This window comes from Equus caballus, chromosome 20 (assembly GCF_041296265.1).
Source record: "Equus caballus isolate H_3958 breed thoroughbred chromosome 20, TB-T2T, whole genome shotgun sequence".
Lineage (NCBI taxonomy): Eukaryota > Metazoa > Chordata > Mammalia > Perissodactyla > Equidae > Equus > Equus caballus.
The window spans coordinates 48,145,150-48,166,125 of record NC_091703.1 but is presented as its reverse complement, the minus strand read 5'-3'; the positions used below and the strand labels follow the sequence as shown (position 1 = coordinate 48,166,125).

At 39.1% G+C, this 20,976-nt stretch overlaps 1 protein-coding gene across 16 annotated transcripts in view; it reads right to left on the bottom strand.

Annotated features, from left to right (window-relative positions):
• Positions 1-6,121: 6,121 nt before the first annotated feature.
• Positions 6,122-20,976, bottom strand: part of ENPP4 (ectonucleotide pyrophosphatase/phosphodiesterase 4) — a 15,660-nt gene continuing 805 nt past the window's right edge. For 4 of the 16 annotated variants that reach the window (XM_070245612.1, XM_070245620.1, XM_070245622.1 and 1 more), the window contains exons 2-5: positions 20,599-20,678; positions 12,581-13,439; positions 11,803-11,973; positions 6,122-9,564 (exon numbers count right to left, since the gene is read on the bottom strand). In XM_070245612.1, coding sequence (XP_070101713.1) covers positions 9,200-9,564; positions 11,803-11,973; positions 12,581-13,406 — 1,362 coding nt within the window. In that variant the 5' untranslated portion in view covers positions 13,407-13,439; positions 20,599-20,678 and the 3' untranslated portion in view covers positions 6,122-9,199. Of the gene's footprint in view, positions 9,565-11,802; positions 11,974-12,580; positions 13,440-15,956; positions 16,085-16,225; positions 16,399-19,481; positions 19,544-20,598; positions 20,679-20,976 lie in introns of all 16 variants that reach the window. The other 12 variants (XM_070245619.1, XM_070245615.1, XM_070245621.1 and 9 more) reach the window with 7 other exon arrangements.

Genomic DNA, 20,976 nt, shown 5'->3' with positions numbered 1-20,976 from the left:
GTTCTTGTTCTGTTTCTTTGTAATGTTATTTATTTTAACTTTGTGATTGAAGGAAAACATACTCAAAAGTGTGCACATACTCAATGTGACCAACCATCGACAAGTCAACAAACCCATGTAACTATCACTTTAGAAGAGAGAACATTGCCAGCACTCCAGAAAGACCCACTTAATACTTCCCCATCACTGCCTCCCTCCTGCCTAAAGGGAACACTGTCCTGACCAGGAACCCAATGACAATGACTGCTTTCCCCTATTTTTAAATTTTATCTAAATGGAATCATACAATATACACTCCTTCATGTTTGGCTTTTTTCACTCAAGATTATGTTTGTGAGATTCATCCGTGTTCTTGCAGGTAGCAGTGGTTTATTTATTTTCATTGCTTCCTGGAATTGCATTATGTGAATAAACCATAGCCTATTTATGTACAGTATTCTGTTCTGGGATATTTGGATCATTTCCAGTTTGATGTTACTATGAGTAATGCTGCTATGAACATTCTTTTACATGTCTTTTGGTGCATAGATGTATATATTTCTGTTGGATATGTTATATAAATCCACTATTTAGCCTGGGTTTTCCCAAAAGCAGAGTCTGAGACCAAGGCTTGTATGCAGGAAATTTATTTGTGAAGTGATCCCAGGAAGCAAGAGTGAGGGACAGGGAGTGAGAGAGGGGTGCAGAGAAAGCCTATACAAGCTACAGTTAGAGAATTGGCCTCTGTCATGAGTGATTGGTGCTCAGTGCTGCAGGGCCTTCTGAGAAGCCGTATAGAATGCATCTCAGAACTGTCTGCCTGAGGAATGGAAGAGAGAAGCACATTTACCCATCAGCTTCCAAAACCCTTCGGGTTAAAGGTGGCCCATGGGGATTAACTCCAAGTACTCCTGGGTTGTGCATACACAAGGGCCAAGTGTGATCTCACAGGCACCCAATGCCATAGTGTCTGGGCCAGGAGGAAAGAGGTTCAGTGTTGTCAGGTTGCATCTGTGGGAAATCGGTCTACATCAGGATGAAACCGGAGTAAGGGGTAGGCTGAGTGGATTTTCAGTGGTGCACAGAGATATCTAATATACTATACATGTATGGATTCTTCATTTTAACAAAGGTCATCAACTCTTTCTCTGTTTGTCTATCCTTGTGTCAACACCATACTGTCTTAATTCTTATAACTTTATGATAGTTCTTGACCTCTGATAGAATAAGTCCTATCATTTTATTTTCCTTCAAGATCATCTTGGCCCTTTGCATTTCTACATAAATTTGAGTCAGCTTATACAATTCCATAAAAAATAAATAAAACCCTGCTGGAATTGCTTGGATGCAATGATCAGTTTGAGGAGAAACGTCATCTTTACAATATAGAATCTTCCAACCTATAAACATGATATAGCCTTCTGTTATTTTGGTGTTTCTTAATTCCTCTCAATGTTATAATTTTCTGTGCAAACGTTCTGCATTTATCTTGTTAGACTTAGATATTTTGTGCTTGTTGATACCAATGTAAATGATACCAGTTTTAAAATTTCATTTTCTGCTGCTATATAGAAATACACTTGATTTTTACATATTGACCTTATATCCAGCAGTTTTGTAGAACTTATTTCTAGTTGTCTGATTCCTTTGGATTTTCTGTGTATGCAACTCATGTTATCTGTGAATAGGACAGTTTTATTATTTTTCAGTTCTTATATTATTTCTTTTTCTTGGCTTATTGCACTTGCTAGGACCTCCAGTATAATGTTAAATAGAAGTGATGAAAATGGACATCCTTGCCTTGTGCTGATTTTAGGAGAAAAACATTTACTATTTCGCCATTCAGCCTGTTAGCAGTAGGGTTATGATATTTTGATTCAGTATATTAGCTGTAGGTTTGTGGCCTGTATATATATATATACACACAAACACATTTATATATGTGTGTGTGTATCAATTTATCAGATCGAAATTTCCTTCTCTTCCAAATTTGGTGAGTTGTTTTGTTTTAAATAACAAATAGGTATTGAATTTTGCCAAATGCTTTTTCTACATTTATTAACATGATTGTTTTCCTTTATTTTTATCCTATTAATATGAAGTATAACTGATTGATTTTCAAATAACAAACTAATGTTGCCCTCCTGGGATAATTTCCACTTGTTTATGTATATTATCTTTTTGAAACACTGCTGTGTTCAATTAGATAATATTTTGTGATGGAATTTTTGTTCATAGGGGTATTGGTCTATGACTTTTCTTTTAATATCTTTGTCAGATTTTGACACCAGTGTTATACTGGCTTCATAAAACCAATTAGGATGTGTTCTGTTTTCCTCTGTTTTCTGTAAGAGTTTGTGTAAAATCATTTCTTCCTTAAATATGTGATAGAACTAATCAGTGAAACCACCTAGACTTGGAGATTTTGATAAATTAATTTTTGTGACTGATATATGACTATTAAGATATTCTAGTTGATTTTGTATCAGTTTTGATGAGTTCTATTTTTCAAGGAATTTGTCCATTTTATCTAAATTATCAAATGTATTGGCATAATATTTCCTCAATATCCTTTTGATATATATAGGATCTATAGTGATGGCTCTTCTGTTATTAATATTGCTAATTTGTGCTCTCTCCCTTTTTTCTCAATAAGTCTTGTTTGGGGCTTATCGATTTTACTAATTTTTTTTTTTAAAGATTTTATTTTTTTTCCTTTTTCTCCCAAAGCCCCCTGGTACACAGTTGTGTACTTTTTAGTTGTGGGTCCTTCTAGTTGTGGCATGTGGGATGCCGCCTCAGCATGGCCTGATGAGCGGTGCCATCTCCTCACCCAGGATTCAAACTGGCGAAACCCTGGGCCATCGAAGCAGAGTGTGTGAACCCGACCACTCGGCCACGGGGCCAGCCCCAGTATTTTACTCATGTTTAAAAAAAAATTTTGCCTTATGAATTTTTCTATTTGTCTTTTCTACTTCATTGATTCTGATTTCATCTTTATTATTTCCTTCCTCCCACTCACTTTGGATTGTTTTCTTCAACTTTTACTAGCTTCCTAAATTGGAAGCTTAAATCGTTGATTTTGAACCTTTCTACCTCTCAAACACAGGCATTCAAGGATATAAATTTCCTTCTAAGTACTACTTTAGCTGCATACTACAAAAGTTGGTACATTATAAATTCTTTATAATTTAAATATATTTTCTCGTTTACTTTATGATTTCTATTTAGAAGTGTATTGTTTAATTTCCAAATATTTAAGGTTTTTCTAAACCTTATTGTTACTGAATCTAATTTAGTTCCAGTGCCATCAGAAAACATGCTTTGTAAAATTACAATCCTTTGAGATTACTTACTGAGACTTGTTTATGGCCCTGCTTATGATCTATCTTGGTGATGGGATTCCACGTGCACTGAAAAGAATGTCTTCTGCAGATTGGGGCTGTAATCTCTAAATGTCATTTAGGTCACTGTGGTTGATAGCATCACTCAGGTTTTCTACATCATTAACTGATTTTTTTCCCCCTTGGTCTGGTTGTCATATCAATTACTTGAGAGGAGTACTAAATTCTTTATGTTTATGGATTCTCTTTCTTTAGTTCCATCAGTTTTTGAGTTCACAAACTTTTAAGCTCTGTTTTCAGGTGTGAACACTTAGAATTGTTGACTTCCTATTGGTCCTTTTTATCATTGTGAAATGTCCCTCTCTGTCTCTGGAAATTCTTGTCCTGAAGACTGCTTTATCTGATGTTAATCTAGGTACTCCAGCTTTCTGACGGTTCGTTTGGATAGTATGGCATTTTCTGTCCTTTTGCTTTCAATTTGCCTTGTTTTTAAAGCGTGTCTCTTGTAGACTACATATGGCTGGATCTTGCTTTTTCATTCAATCGGACATCTCTGCCACTTAATTGGAATGTTCAGTCTATTTACATTTAGTTATTGATGCGGTTAGATTTGACTTTCCATTTTGCTTTTTCTCGCCCCATTTGAAGTTGGTCTTTTTTTGATGCTATCTTTACTAGGTTTGATATCAATGTTACGTTCACCTCAAAAACTCATGTATGTCTTTTTCTAAAACACTACTTTTACAAGGCAAATATAGCATTAATGATCGAATCTGATAAAGAGGAACTAAAATAAATTGTCTTTTGGGCCTGATACTTTTTTGTACAAGAGTTTATAACTTTCCCAATCTTTAAAACAGAAATTGGTTTGTTTTGGTTTTCTTTCTCTACTGGAATCTTCGCTCAATATTTTTCCTAATTAATTATCCATTTCATCTGTATTTTCAACCTTATTTGTATCAAATAGTGTAAAGTAGGCTCTTAGGATTTTTAAGTGTTCTGCTTTTCTTTTTTACATTTGTGTTTTCTCTCTTACCACTCCCCCCAGCCCCCCGGCCCCACATACACACTTTTTGGTTAGGTTAGCTTTCCAGCTTCTCAGCTGCCTCTTCCAGAATTCAGATGCCCTTAGGTGCTCAGTATTACAGGTTATCTTCCTTCTTCTAAATCTTGGCGTCTTGGGTCTTCACTTCTTGGTAATTCCTCAGGGCTTTAGCACAGATCTTTTCTATGTTGTCCAGATTTTCTAGTCCTCAGCAAGAGGATTAGTTTGAATTACATACTCTACCATTTTACTGGAAACAGAACTCCTACATGTCCTTTCATGATTAAATTTAAAAAAAAAAAAAAAACAACTTCACAGAAATTGTGTGTAAAACACATATTCACTCTCCTCAGTGGACAATCCAAACAATACGTAAGTCCAAAGTACTGCGCCTGGGTCTGACCTACAGGAACTCTTTATAAAATGTGTACTTGTATAGTGGGGTTGTCTAGAATTGTTTGGGGTTAATTTCTATTGATTCTTTCCACCACCCCTGTGTATGAAAGTGAAGTGAGGCATGGTAGACATGAAAGAATGCTGACTGGGTCACTGGCAATTCGGATCTCTAACACAGTGGGCAGGTCTGAACCTGAGTCATCTTTCTGTAAATCATCATCAAGAGCTGTCAGTGGGTAAGCTCACTAGATTCAGTTTTTTGATGGTGGAAATCAGATTTCAGAAGTCAGGGAGGTAGAAGATATGTGGAAAGGTAGAAGGCCTACACAGAACTTTGGCTTGCTCTCTGGGTAAGACTCAGCCTTGGCCAGATAACTTTGGCCATGAGACATGAGTCATAGGACCTAGCAGTTTCAACACCAACCACCACCTGCACACACACACACACACACACACACACACACACACACACATTAGGATACAGAACTATACGTGTGCATGTTACGATCAGCATTTGCATGTGTGACAGGACCCCAGCACCCAACAGGCTCATCTGGATTCTCACATATGCTCTGAAGCAATGGTTGTCGGTGGCTGTGTGTGTTGGGGGTGCGGGGGTGCACTGTAATGATACCCAAGCACAGGTACCAGGGAGGCTGGGGGTGGGGGAAAGTGGTGAATCTGGCATCCAAACTTAAGCAAGCACAGGGCCTGGAAAATGGTTCTGGATCCCAGGATCTCAGCAGCAAGAGATAAACCATGAGCAGACAGAAGTCATTTGTTGGTATTAAGTTTTGCCACTTTTGAAATGCTACAGAACTCTTTTCCAGAGTAAAGTGCTTTTTATTCTTTTGTTGTCCCACAGTTCCTAGCAGTGTTCACTGAATGTAAAAGTAGGAAGTGAATGAATCACTGCTCTACTAGAGGAACTTTCGTTGAATCTATACTGGACAAGACATTAAATACTTACGGCTATGTGCAAAACAAAGTTTAAATACTATAACCGCCCCTGACCCCTAGTGTTTTGTAATCAGCTTTTTCAAACTTCTTCCTGTCTGCTGCATGCCAATAAATTATAGTTCTGGAAGCTCTACAAAATTTATCTTGGCTTTCTTTCTAGTGATATCCTTATGCTGGAGTGTATATTTATACAGCGTCTTAAAAATTTGGTTATATATTATACACTTAATCCTGGTTTAAAAAAAATCTGTAATGAATACTCATATAGATTTTTGCAATATTACTAAATCATGTCAACATGACAATGTGTATACTTTGCAAGAAGGTGACAAATTAAAAAATCATCAATGACATGGCATTGTATATTTAGTAGTTACAGTAAAAACGTTTTGGTAGATTTTACTCACATAAAATTTTTTAATCATAAGCAAAGTTGTTAACTATGAATTCAAACAGTATGGTCAAAATACATTCAACTTAAGGCACTACATACAAATGTCTTTAAAGCACACTCATGTCATTTTATTTATACACTATTTAAAGAATTGACAATAAATACACACTTCCATCTCATCTTTGTCCTTCATTTGTCGCTTTATGTATTCACAATGAAGTAAAACCCTCCAGATCAAAGGAATTAAATGCAATCATCCTTAAAGCTTACCAGATATGGGCAAGAGAGGGAGACACCCAAGAAAAAACGCACGGGCATTTTTACTCCTTTAATGTTACAAAAATGTATCCTTAAATTCTTATCCCAAGCTTCACGGAACAATACTACAAAGCCTATAGTACAGAGCATTGAACTAACTTTATTCTATTGCCGTTTACCAGCAGAACTTGCACAGTAGTAACAGCAGCAGAAATGACTATCCCTGTAAGTAAACACTTCTTCTGAATTCACTCACTGAATTTACAAAAACACTTAATAAAAAGTTCTCCTGTTACCTTTGAGTACTGGTGCCATAAACAGTTAAACGTTTCTGGAACCAAACACTTTCTGCCACCCAGAAAACAGCAGCATACATACTAGTCAATTATTTAACAAAACACCACAACCTTAATGTAAAACACTGGCTTCACTAAAAGATTTTCTCAGTGCACTAGAGGAGTCATTGGCTGTACAGTGATAATGTTTTAAAGATACAAATGAATTAACATAAAATTCAATATATAAACATCTTTGATTAAATAAATACTTTTCTTGTCCCATCAACATATATATTAAAATTTTACAATTTTAATTAGAGTTAATATTTTGAGAATGGAATGAAACACAAGACAAACAGGTAAATGTCTTTTCACCAGGCTTCCCTTCCTATCCCATGCTAGACAAAATCCACCCACAGGCTGGATGCCACAGACAGATTTCTGAAACTCACAACCACCAATCAAGCTAATGCAATCACTAAAACTCAACACCACTCACGGATCAAGCTCTACTCAACTAATATGAAATATCCTGCTACTATTTTAGACACTTCAGAGAAATGTCCACTGCTTTAAACAGGACTAGTCTATTCTTTGTCTTTCTTTTTCAATGGAAATTTAAGTAGAAAGAAATTTTCCATTGTTTCATTCAGATCAACTATTAACCTTTGGGATAATTTTTATGTGAGGAAAAACAATCAGAAATAAAATCTGTCAAAAAGCAACATTAGTCCTATTGGTTGATTTCATTTATTCACTATGCTGTTCTTAATACAGCCAACTTATGACCAACAGCATGGACTACTAACACAGGGTGTGGAAATGCTTCTCAAGAACCCCAAATACAATAGGCACTAAACACCAGGGTCAGGAAATCAGCAGTATTTAGCATGACTGACATGTCTGATGACTGGCATCGCTGTTCTTTACTCTCACGGACAAACAACATTTTAAGGGGGCTGCATATGTACTGTAGATTATTTTGTATCTGCGAAACAGTTACCTACTTTATTTTATATTGTCAACACTTTAAAGGTCACACTATTAATTGCTTGCCTCAGGTCCTGATGAATGCTTCTTGAGCCCAATTTTCCCTCTGATAGATACAATCTAGTCTGCCTCGACTCAGGTTCATCACATTCAGTTTGATTATTAGAAGGGACCACTTGGCAAAGGTAGGATGACAGTTCTTTACCACAAACCCTTGGCTCTGAACAAGTATGTTAAAAACAACATGAGCAGGGGGATTATTTCTAGGAACCAAATACTGGAGAGAAAGGCAGAGGCAGCACTCAGGCTAGTGAACGTTAACAGAGTGCTAAGAGTTTATTCCACCGACTACCACATGAATAATGTAAAAGATCAAAAGATACCAAATTCCATTGTAGCTTTAACTACTCCAGGAGCTTTAACTACTCAAGTGTTGCCTGTAACACATAAAAGTCCAAAAAATAAATATAAAAATCTCTCTTCCTCCTTCTGACCCAATCGATACCAGGTTTGTATCCAGGTCATCAATTTTTCTGGAGCACCTGGATATCTCTGGTTACAATAAACAACATGAGAAAGTTAAAAAGGTAACAAAAATTACTGCATTTTTTAAAAGTATGATTTTACCTTGTGAGTCAGAAGAAAGTAAACAAATACGAAGTGCAAATACAACCTTTCCTGAGAACTGTGTTCAGTGGGAATGTGGACACCTGCCTACAGTCCAAGCCACCTGACCTCCTCTAAGTCACATAAAGTCTGTACACACACACACACACACACACACACACACACACAACTAAATAACTTACACAAAGGCATTAAGCACAAACAGAGAAAAGTACTCTTCTCTATTTTCTTAATTATTAGCAATAATCTTCAAGACATAAAACTTTAGAGTCTTCAACAGCTAAAGGGTCTTAACAAAGACACAGCAGTGAAGACTCAGGCTCTGTATCACATGGTCGTCATTTGTTTTTTTATAATAGCTTTTCTTAAAATAATTTCTTCCCATACTAGATCTTTTCAGCCTGGTTAACCAGTTCTATTAACCATCACAGAGAATTTCCTACCTCCAGGGTTTACTTGGGATACAAACTCTATTAAAGACAAATATAAAAATATAGGAAACTTTTCCTCCCTGATACACAGAATCCACTAGTTGCATAAAGATTTCGGTTGTTTCATTTACAAATATAAAAATTTATTAGAAAAGCATGCCTACTAAATTTTGGTATATTTTATCTAAAGATGTGTCAAATCTTCATTGCAAAAAAAAAGGCAGAGGCAGAATTTTTCTTAAAAAGATGTTTCTAGTTAGAGAGATAGTTGGTGTTAACTAATGACTTACTAGCAATTTTTACTATGATCAGAGTCTTTTGTATTAGCTAATGCACCAAAACAAAACACAAGGAAAAACGAAACAAAATAACTTTAGCAGGCTCCGTCTAAGTTCTTTGTCTTCCACAGTAGACTTCTTCGTAGTTACACCACCATTCCTTGGGTGTATCCTTCGTTTTGTGACTAACCAAAGACACTTTGTATAAACCCCTGCACATTACCCAATTAAAGGGTCATCATCATCTTCTTGTAGCTGAAGTCGGGAAAATGGATGGGGTACAGAGTATCTTTTCTGCATGATGATTATGAGGCCTGTCAGCATGGTTAAGACCAAGAGCGCACCAATAACAATTCCAATGGCTTCTGGGAGGTTAATGCACCACTGGTCCACTAACAGGCACTTAGTATGACCAAAGGTTCCGTTATTGGGATGTGGTTTTAATCCCAGGATGTGGCACATCATTGGATAAATGTCCACAATGTTAATCGTGCTGTGTTTGTAGCCCTTGTGAAATGCAGGGCCGTGGGCAGCTAGAAACGGATGCATACTAGGCAAAGAATTATCATAGCCGTGGTCACCTACTGAAAAAGAACAAAACGTTGTTAGTAAACAAGATCACTCTTTCTATTACAAAATAACTCTCTTTCATTGTAAATAGACTAGATTCTTGCCAGTGTAATTCTCATGCACTTAAATTCTGATTAGTTACACCAGACAGGAGCAGGAATAAAATTTTCTATTTTCTTCAACTCAAGCACCTCCCCTATTTCACACACATACCGCTTTTCCCAATTGGTCATGGGCTCAAGCTTTAAAAATATTTCTCAACCTAACGTATTTATCTTTCCGTCCTAGCCCCACTTATTTCACCTGTCAATCTCCAGCACTGTTTGCAAAAGCCCACTGCAAACAGCGCCAGTGATAAAAAGAGTGGTCGGGCTGAGGGTCCTGAATAACTGGGAGAGCGGAAGGGAGTCAAACCAGTGAACGGAGAAGCCAACCCGCAGCCTTACCTCTGTCTGTTGCTCCCATGATAAGAAACAGAATTCTCTAATATACTACTGGTTTACTAACAGTTGATGAACGCCTCAGTAGCTGGAGGGCCAGGTAAGGGAGAATGTTACAGAAGGGACTTTTGCACTGAATGTGAAGAAGTCTAACCAGATGACTCCAACCGGTAACTCCAGTAAAAGTCTGACTCACAGAAAAAGGTGATGGTCCCTGATACAACTCCAATACCAGATTCTCAATTTGTAGCCTTATTTTAACAAATATCGCCTTTTAAGGCACACCAGTTGCATTTAATAAGCTCCCACTTTCATACGAAGTGCAGGTGACTGAGATGAGTCTATCAATGTTTGTTATATTACTCTTTAATTGCATGTTTGAAATATTTCATAATAAAAATAATGCAAGTGACCAATATAATAAAAAGCAGAATATAACACTATATACAGGTATTATAATTTCAATAAAGTAAAAATATGCAAGTATATGTAACAGAAAAAAAAGATTAGAAGGGGGAAAATTCCCACAATTAACATTTGTCTGTACCTCTGTATTGAGAAATTATGGATAGTTTTTGTTCTCTTTTCTAAACTTTTCAGTATCTTCCAAGTTTTCAACAAGGAACATATAGCATAAGTATCAGTAAAATATAAACTCTTCATCTGTTCCTTGCCTGCTGCTTCTGAACTGCTACAGATCGGGGATCTGCAGACCACAGGCCCCGGCCAGATTCAGCTCTCCACCGGTCTCTGTGCAAAGTCTCACTGGAAGCCCCCACGTCCATGTGTTTTGATATTGCCTGTGGCAGCTTCCACACCATCAAGGCAGAGCGGAGGAGCTTAGACAGAGTCCAGCTGGCCCACGAAGCCTAAAATATTGACTATCTGGCCTTTTAGAGAAAAAGTTTTCTCATCCCTGTAATAGACTACAAAACCAGATTTTTAGAAAAAGTATTCAAACTGAATTTAACACATGGATAAATAAACTTCAGTTCCGGGAAGACGTGTAACTCTCCCCTACGCAGCTCCTCAGTCTTAGGAGAGACAGCTCTCTCTGTATGCAGGAGATGCAATTATTTTGTCTACTCGGTAGACTTTTCTTTGTTCACTTGCTGGTCCTTGCCCAGTGTTCTAAACAGCTGGAGCATTCATGTAAAACGGGGAAAGGCTTAGGGTTACTTAGACAAACCTTTTTTTTTTTTTTTGAGGGAGATCAGCCCTAAGCTAACATCCCTGCCTTTCTTCCTCTACTTTATATGTGGGACGCCCACCACAGCATGGCGTGACAAATGGTGCCATGTCCGCACCCGGGATCCGATCCGGCAAACCCTGGGCCACTGAAGCGGAATGTGTGCACTTAACCACTGCGCCACTGGGCCGGCCCCTAGACAAACTTTTTTTAACACTCAAAAATAAAAAGGAATTTGAACTAGCTACTCTCTCCCCTTTTATTGTGTTTCTATACTTCTCTTTCTTTTATTTTCTTTGTTTCTTTACTTCTCTCTTCTTTTCTACAAATCAAGAGAACCGCTCTTGAAAGTCACTGGTAGTGATTGCAGTGTTGGTAAGAAAGGAAACCTACACTTCACTCTCCAGGTCCCCAGCCTCTAATCCAAGGGGCAAACTGTGGCCACTGCAAATTGCTATCCAGTGAAAACCTGAAAATGGAATGAAAACCTGAGAATTATCTAGTTGAAAACTGAATTATACTGTGTCAATATCTCTAAATCAAAGCGCCCTATTAACAGAACAATGTCACAATGTGTGATTTAGCTCTAGGGCATGACAGAAATATCCTAAATAAATACTTACATTTTGATGATGATTTATTTCGCCCAATCGTCCAGCCTTCATCAGCAACCAAAATAAGAGGCGGAATTCGATCGTTATGTTGGTAATGAAATCTCGCAGGAATCTCTTCTTTGAGATAAACATTCAGGTGAGGGTGACAGGTTTTCAGTGTGTTATAAACCTCAGTTCTATCTGGAAGAAAAATGAAACAACAAAGGGAAAAGTCACGGTTGACTGATAAGGAAAAAATATCTCTATCTGGAGTAACGATGTAAAGCCTGAACAATATTTATTAAATCACTTAATTCTTAAAAAAAGAGCAATAACTATGTGACAGTGTGGGGACTGATACATACACAGACAGACATACCTCTTCAAGCATTCACCTATCTCTTTTTTCATTTTGATTATCCCTGGTGGACTTTTACACAAAGTGGACAATTTTCATGTCTAGCTTACTAAGTAAATAGAAACTAATTACATATTACTGCTAATTCTAGGATCAGGAGACAGAAGGTGTATCTCACACAAAAATCCAACATGTTTTTGAAGGATAAAAATTTCCTTTTTCCATTAGTGTGAATAATTAAGAAATATTTCAAAAAGCAAGAAAATAATCACTCTGAACTGAAACTTCAAGCTAATTGCTTAAAAACTTGTAAATGAGGGGGGAAAACCCAACCCTGAGTAAGCATACAAGGTCCTGAGCTACTAAAAACCAGAGCTTCGTTCTTTTGTAAAACCCTCCCTCCTCAATCGATTCCCCATTCAAATATCCCTCAGCTAAAAGTTTCCTTACTTATTTTGGGAAGTACGGCAGCAACTGGGGTCCAATCTATCACAGTGTAGTCTGAACGACGGATGCAGGAATCCAAGTTTATCAGTCTGTCCTGAGAACACTGGGTCATCCCATGATCACTTGTAATGATCACATTAAGATTTTCCCACAATCCTAACGTCTTGAGTTTGTAGACTAGGTCACCGACGAGGTCATCTATTCCTTTCAGCACCCTGCGCATGTTTTCTTTATCTTCAGGTCCATATCTGTGGCCACTTGCGTCTGGTTCTTCCCAATAGAGTGTTGCAAAGGTGACTGGTGGGTTCGAATTGCTCAGCCACACAGTAATATTGTTTAGTCTCTCCTCAAATGACACTGAGGAGCTATAATTCATAAAGTAGGAAGGTGTGGTGTTGTGAATGGGCACATCGGTGCCAGGCCACATGGCAGCAGCACTGGACCTGTTTCCTTGGAGCTGATTTGTCACCCAGATAGGCACTGCCTCGTTCCACCAAAAAGGATCCTTGTCATTCAAGTCAGAAAAATGTCTCTTTGTAATTACATCATACATGGAATTAGCCACAATGCCATGGCTTTCTTCATACAAGCCTGTCACAATACTGTAGTGGTTTGGAAATGTTTTTGTGATAAAAACATTTTTCACACGCTCTACCAAGACACCTTCTTTGATAAAATTCTGGAGATGCGGAAATTCATAGTTCTGTAGATAGTCAGCTCTGAAGCCATCAAAGGACACCAGCAGTAACTTGGGTGGCAAACTATAGGAAGAGTTACCTCTACAGCCAAGTATAAGTCCAGAAAATAAAAGTATTACTAATAACTTCATGCCGAAGGTACTGAAGGACGGCAATCAGGGTTCCTAAAATAAAAGGCACAATTCATAAGTACTAACGTTATTTGATTTGGATTAGGTTTCAAAAGTTTAGCCATTGGGAGAAGAGAACTGACATTTACTATAAACTTTTTATATACCAGCTTTACCTCTATCAACTTAAAAATTAAATAATGTCATTTATGGAATGATAACTGATGAGGATTTTTAGGCTGGTTAGTTTTAAAACTACAGATGAGATTCAGGCTCCAAGGAGTGGAATTTGTTTGCCCCTTTGTTGGGAAACATTTACATTTCTAAGGGAAACCTCTATCTGTGAAGATGCCTCCCTCTCTGTGCCAGGAAGAGGGGGGGATGGTCTTATCTCTAGAGGCTCTTGGTCAATGCCAGAGGCAAGAACTTAAGTTGGTTACTGTCTGGCAACCTCATGTAACTGACCCTCCCCCCCCACAAATCCTCCTTTGTCTTTAGCCGAGGATGAAATTCAAGCGGTGACTTCTGCCATTTACTCAATCCGGTTTGATTCTTATCTACCATTTTAACTTTTTTACATATTCTTTGTCTTGTAAAGAGATAACTCACATACCTATGCCTTAAATTTAGCTCTCACCCTCAACTGGCAGCAGCAGCAGGAGCTCTGACTGCCCGTGGGTCCTGTCCCCACGCACCAGCTCTGCCTGCCCATGGGTCCTGTCCCCATGCCAGCGGGGGCAGCAGCAGCAGCTCTGCCTGCCCATGGGCTCTGTCCCCATGCCAGCGGGGGCAGCAGAAGCGGCGGCAGCAGAAGCTCTGACTGCCCATGGGTCCTGTCCCCATGCTATTCCACACTATTTTCTAAATAAAAGAGCTCTACTGCCAGATCTTGAGAGTCTAAGAAATCTTTCTTTCGACTCCTCGGCTCACCGATCCCGCATCAATAACTAAATGAAGCTAAAATTGGAAAAAATAAAAATTGCCTCCATCTGTCCAATTTCCTCTTGCTGTATGTCCTGCCCCATCCTTCACGCTCCGAAGGGGAAGCAGACCATTCTTATATCCACATAAATAGTCCTGTTGGGCTGCCTTGCTTGTCTGCAGCAGCAGCAATTATTTAAAAGTTTAATAAGAACAGATGAAGAAATAAAAGTGATCCGTTTGCACAAAACAGAAATAATGCCAAGCTCTCAGAGATCCTAGAGAGGGAGATTATTTTTCTAGTTTAATGACTGGTACCCTATAGTTCCTTTTAACCCACAGAAATAGGTGGTGGAAATTTTACCATACTGGCTCATCACCAGTTCTTGCTGAAAAATACTGGCATAAAAAAGGGGAGGAAAAAATAAATACTATTTGAGAGAAAGGTCCCACCTCAATCTGTGGCTGCCCAACATTCACATGAGGCTGACAAACAGACAAAGCCTACAGGGACGTGGACGCCAAGTATTACCCATAACAAAGTCATCGCCCACAACAAAATGACTTGTCAGGATACTACTAGCAACAGCCTAAAACTCAAAGGGCTTACCTTCCAAAAAAACCAACAGCTGCAGAAATGAATTTCACCACCGCATCTCTCTTAAACTTTCCTTTTAGTTTCAAAGACACAACTATCCTACCTAATACCCCAGGCTCAGAGCGCTCGCTGATTTTTCATTCTTTTTTTAATAATCCACTGACCACAAAAACAGCATTCCCCTAATAAATCTCCCTACCTTCAGGCTCTATCTTTGGTTGCTAAGAAAGCAGGATATGTGATTTATGCAGAATGATTCACTGTGCATGGGTACACCTCTTCCATTTTAACGGGGGAGGAGAAGAAAGGAGTAAGTTAACAGGTCTGAGGGCCGGAGGTGAAGGGAGCTGCACTCTTTGTGTCCCAAGAGTTAAGGTCAATCACCGAGGAGCAGGGTGTTAAACGGTTTGCAGGTTTGAGGAACACAATGTCTGAAATGGCCACCAGTGGAGAATGGGAGAGAGTACAAGGAAACATTAGGATTGGTGGCCCGTGTTGACAGTGGATGCCATGAATTTCTACAGTGACACTGCTGACTGGTTTTCTCTAGCAATTCAGTGGCCCTGGCTCAGCCATGAATGAAACAGGCAGCTGACCCTACCTGGGCTTTTGATTCTGCCAGAAACTGAAGTGTGACTAAGCAAGTTGAAGGTACTGGAAGAGCGGCTGAAATCTGGGCTGCAGAACCTCAACTGGAACTGATACAGATGCAAGAAGTAAAGAGGTTTCAGACTGGAGGTTTTGATGAAGTTAAAGAACTGGTGTTGTAAAGGTATCTTTCCTTGCAAGCTGCAAGGACGTGGGGTTTTGGTCAGAGTGTGGTGTGTGAATTCGTTATTTCAGAGTAACAAGCCCCGAGGTACGGCCACAGCGGTATGCACCGAAAGGTCCCAGGTGCAAACCGCAGCGAGCTAACTACTGTGACCAGGAGTCACGTATTGTGTGTTCTTCCTTCTCCCAACTAGACTGCAATTACTTGAAGGCAGAGACTTCCCTCCTTTCAAACATACTACCTAGTTGATCTGTGGACGTGCTGTCACTCAAATACTTACTGATGGAAGCTGTGACTCTTGGAAAACCAAGGACTTAAAATTTTGAAGACCAAAGGCACAGAATCTTGTTTGTGAGGATCTCTGGGTCTGGAAAGCCTCTATCATTCTAACCTGAGATGGGATGCCTTCTGAATGGGGTGCGTGGATCATCCAAGAAACCAAAAACAGTACGAATAACAAAATCAAACCACTTCTCCAAAGAAAAGAGTAACAATTCTGATTAGTACAAGAGACATACTTTGCACAGACGCAGCCCCAGCACATCTTACCAATTCCAGCTGTCGAGAATCTAGACAGCAGTACATCTCTTTTCATTCGGTCTGTGGTGCCCCCTGACCTAGTGTTTCGGCACAATCATCTCCCCGCTCAGACAGTCGTGGCTGGGTTCAGTCAGACAACAGTGGGGTCAGGCTGCTGCCCGGGGCTCCAGCCATCTAAGAACCTGTGTGGGGGCACACAGGTCTCCATGAAAGCTTCACTGAGCAGGGTCCCTGGTTTCTCTCCGAGTACAGCTATTTCCTCATAACCACCTATTTGTTTCCAGTAACAGAGTAGACTAAAACAGCAAATAAGTGGCACAGTATCTTAAAGATACCCATAAATCTATTTTTAAAAACCCATGCTTTATTTACTGCCCTGGCTCCTTCCCTGGGTAACCAGTCTAGATTCCCAAGCAATCCCACTGCACAAACTATTCTGCTGGCAAGTCAAGTCTGACACGCGTCAAACAATGCATTCTTTGCACCTCCAAATCTCTCCCTTTCCTTAGCTGCCGAATCCTTTAACACAGCCTCACCATTCTCTCAGGCACATACAGAAGTCCTGAGGACACCAGCAGTTGCCAGCCTAGTCAACTCCATCTTCATATCAGCTACTACATCGTAGTAGACAGAAGAATCACTGAGGGGGGCTTGTAAATGTGTAGCTGTCTAGTCTCTACATCTAGGAAATTCTGCTTCAGTCAGTCTAGAGTAGAGGCCAGGGGCCTGCAATTTTACTTATTTACTTATTTTTTGCTGAGGAAGATCAGCCCTGAGTTAACATCTGTTGACAATCTTCCTCGTTTTTGCTTGAGGAAGATTGTCCCTGAGCTAACATCTGTGCCAATCTTCCTCTATTTTCTATAACGGATGCTGCCACAGCATGGCTTGATGAGCAGTCTGTAGGTCTGGACCCGGGATCTGAACCTGCAAACCCTGGGCCACCAGAGCAGAGCATGCAAACCCAACCACTAGGCCACCAGGCCAGCCCCTTGGTCATTTTTAAAAAATCATTCAATGAATATCTAATATAACTAGGTCTATACCACAAAAATGTATGTATGTGCCATTTATCAGAGGACAAAGGCCTTATACTTTTCATATATATTATACTCAAAATAAGGGCATAAACAAAGTAATGAATCAGGCTGTCATCTTGGAAGAACAAAGACAAGCTTGAATGAACTTTGTTCTACATGCCAAAACTTCTTTGTAATGCTGCGCTTGAGATCCACACACCATGAAGTATTGTTTTGAAAACTAAGCCCTTTGATAAATTACCACAAATGGAATATCACAGTATGTCTACAACTTTTCCAACAGAGTTGCCTCTAAGAACAGAGGGGTGCCAAGACATTTCAACAAATGGTGCCAGGACAACTGGATATCCACATGCAAAAGAATGAATTTGGACCCCTCATCTCATTGCATACACAAAAATTAACTCAAAATGGATCACAGACCAAAATTAGGAGCTACAACTATAAAACTCTTAGACGAAAATATAGAAGTAAATCTTTAGGACCTTGGGTTAGAAAAGTCTTCTTAGATACAGCACCAAAAGCACGAGTGACCAAAAAAAGAAAGAAACTGAACTTAAAATAAAAAACTTTTGTGTTTCAAAGGATATCATGAAGAAAGAGAAAAGACAACCCATGGAATGGGAGAAAAGATTTGCAAATCATATATCTGATAAGGGGATTTACATCTAGAATATATAAAGAATAGATATTCTTTATAACAACTCAATAATAAAAAGTCAAACTCAATTAAAAAATGAGCAAAGGATCTGAAAAGACATTTCTTCAAAGATATAAAAATGGCCAAGAAGAACACGAAAAGATGCTCAGCATCTTTAGTCATCAGGGAAAAGCAAATCAAAACCATGAGATACCACCTCACACCCACTAAGATAGATATAATGAAAAAGATAGGCAAGTGTTGGGAAAGATAGAAAGAAAGTGGAACTTTTAGACACTGCTGGTGGGGGTGTAAAATGGTGCAGCTGCTGGGAAAACATTCTGTCAGTTCTTCAAAAGTTTAAGAGTTAACATATGACCCAGCAATTCTACTACTAGGTATATGCCCCAGAGAAACGAAAACATATGTCCATGCTAAAACTTGTGCACAAATGTTCACAGCAGCATTATCACTAAGAAGCAAGAAGAGGAAACAACTCAAATATCCATCAGGTGATAAATGGATAAATAAATGTGGTATATCCATACAAGGGAACATTATTTGGCAATTAAAAGGAATGAAGTACTCAAATAGGCTACAACTTGGATAAACCTTGAAACGTTATGCTAAGTGAAAGAAGGCAGTCACAAAAGATCATTTATTGGACGATTCTATTTAGACAAAATGCTTAGAATAGGCAAACCTACGGAGATGAAAAGTATATTAGGAGTTGCCTGGGGCAAGTATTAAGGAGAAACGAGGAGTAAATGCCCATGGGTATGAGGTTTCCTTTGGGGGTGATGAAAATATTCTCAAATTGATTAGTGATGGTGGCACAACTCCATAAAATTGTACACTTTAAATGAGTGAACTGAAGAGTATGTGAATTATATCTCAATAAAACTACTATATGAGGGTCCAGCCCCGTGGCCAAGTGGTTAAGTTCGTGCGTTCCGCTGCAGCAGCCCAAGGTTTTGCCAGTTCACATCCTGGGTGCAGACATGGCACCACTCATCAGGCCACGGTGAGGCGGCGTCCCACATGCCACAACTGGAAGGACCTGCAACTAAGATATACAACTATGTACCAGGGGGATTTGGGGAGAAAAAGCAGAAAAAAAAAAGATTAAAAAAAAAACTATTATGTTAAAAAAAAAAAAGAGTGGAGGGAAATGAAATTGTAATCTTAAAAGCATCTGAAATGCCCTGCCACAAGACAGGAAACATCTTTGATGTCTCATTTTACCTCAAAAATTATGTGAAACTGATACTCTATCATAACACAGACCTGGGTGTTTGAATGTGAAAATATATTACACCGCTTCCCATATGCAAAACAACAGGAAGCAAAAACCTGTGTCTGCTCCCCTTTCTCACAAAACACATCCAAATCAAAAGCTTTCTTCCCCAAATATTGAGTGAAAAGGATGCTCAAGGTACATGTGCTTTTATCTGGGGTTCAGTAATCCCTTAGCACGCTGCTAGGATCCAAGCGCCCCCCCTCCTTGTCCCCAAGATTAGAAGCTCAGACAAAGCACAAAGATGACAGGCTCTGAAATCAGACAGATCCCAGAACTTCAGCTCACACTCAGCAGGCGGGCGATCTTGGGCAGATCTGGCTCTCCCAGTTTCAGTTTCTTTGTGTGTACTGTAAAACGGGGACGCATAAAGTGTTAAGAACAGGCTCTCAAATTTAGTTTCCTTTTACCCATTCTAGTTACAAAGCTGGTATGTTAGGAAAAAGTCTGTACAATGACAGGCAGAATGATATTACGGTGAAACTATAAAATAAGGAGAAATAATTTAGTCTAATCCTTTCTTTTTATATAGGATGAAGCTGAAGTTTAGTGATTGGCCAAGCTCAGAAACCAATTATTCACTTTACTGTGTACTTATTAATTTCATGTCCTCCGCAAGTTTACAAGTCTAGTAACAGCAAGTTGACAAGTTTGGCAATAACCTCCAAACTATTAAGGTTACTTTTCCCGCCAGAACGTGTTTCATTAGCAGTGCCTGTATCTACGTCTAACACACTCTGTTTCATTCTAACAGGGAGTGTTAAGTGACAAATAAAACACCAGTGAGAAGTTCTCAAGTAGTTTTCAAGGAATGAAAACCACTAATTGTTATATTACAAAACATCGGGAGAAATTCTGTAATTTTTCAAACCAAAAAAAATCAAAGAAAAAAAAAGCAGCAGACTTGTCTAGTCTACACCCAAATATCCCCACAGCGACCAGTAGCAACCAGTCTTCAGTTCAGAGGACAAAACACACTCTACGTCGTGTGGGATGACTTTCTTAGTGTACAGAATGCACATCAGGCAATTCCGACTGGCATCCTTCGCCCCTGTGAAGCTGGAAGAGTAAAACAGTTACAGGATATGGTGAAAGATATTTGCCACCATTAACATGCCATCTGCTCCATAATAACAAAAACTGTATTGCAAGTACTTCACAAATATTATTTGTAATGAAACTCATATGCAGCTTTAAAATAGCATTATTGTCGATGCACACAGATGACTTAGGTGGTTTCCTTTAGATTATTATGAGTTATTTTCTTAACACTCTAAGGAAAAAAATATAACAGCTCGCTAAAAGACTTTCTCGGTCTTAAAAATTCCAGGATTCTAAATTATTCTCCAATTTTCCAGCGCACACAAAACTGGCTAGCAAGGCTCTTCAAAACAGCTCCCCTTACCTTACTTTGCACGTAGTAAAATAACCCCCGTAGGTACTCTAGCATTTTCATCAAAATTTCTCCCAAATTATATTTTGTACCTAATTTAAAAGGAAGAAAGAGCTATTTTATTTATATTAAGTAAATTTCCCTGAAATAACCTGGGACAACCTCTGGATAAAGGGAAGGAAGAAAAGAAAACCACAGCATTGAAAGGAACAGCTGACTTCCGAGGGCACTTGGCAAGTTTTCAGGCTGCGGTCCACCAGACCGCCCGGTGGTTAAGTAAAACCGTCCTGGGGTCATTTCTGGTAGAAACCCGAATCTGCCTGTCTCCAGCTGCACAGACTTGGACCTGTCCCCCCGCCCCCGCTCCGCGCCCGGCGCTCCTCATCCGCA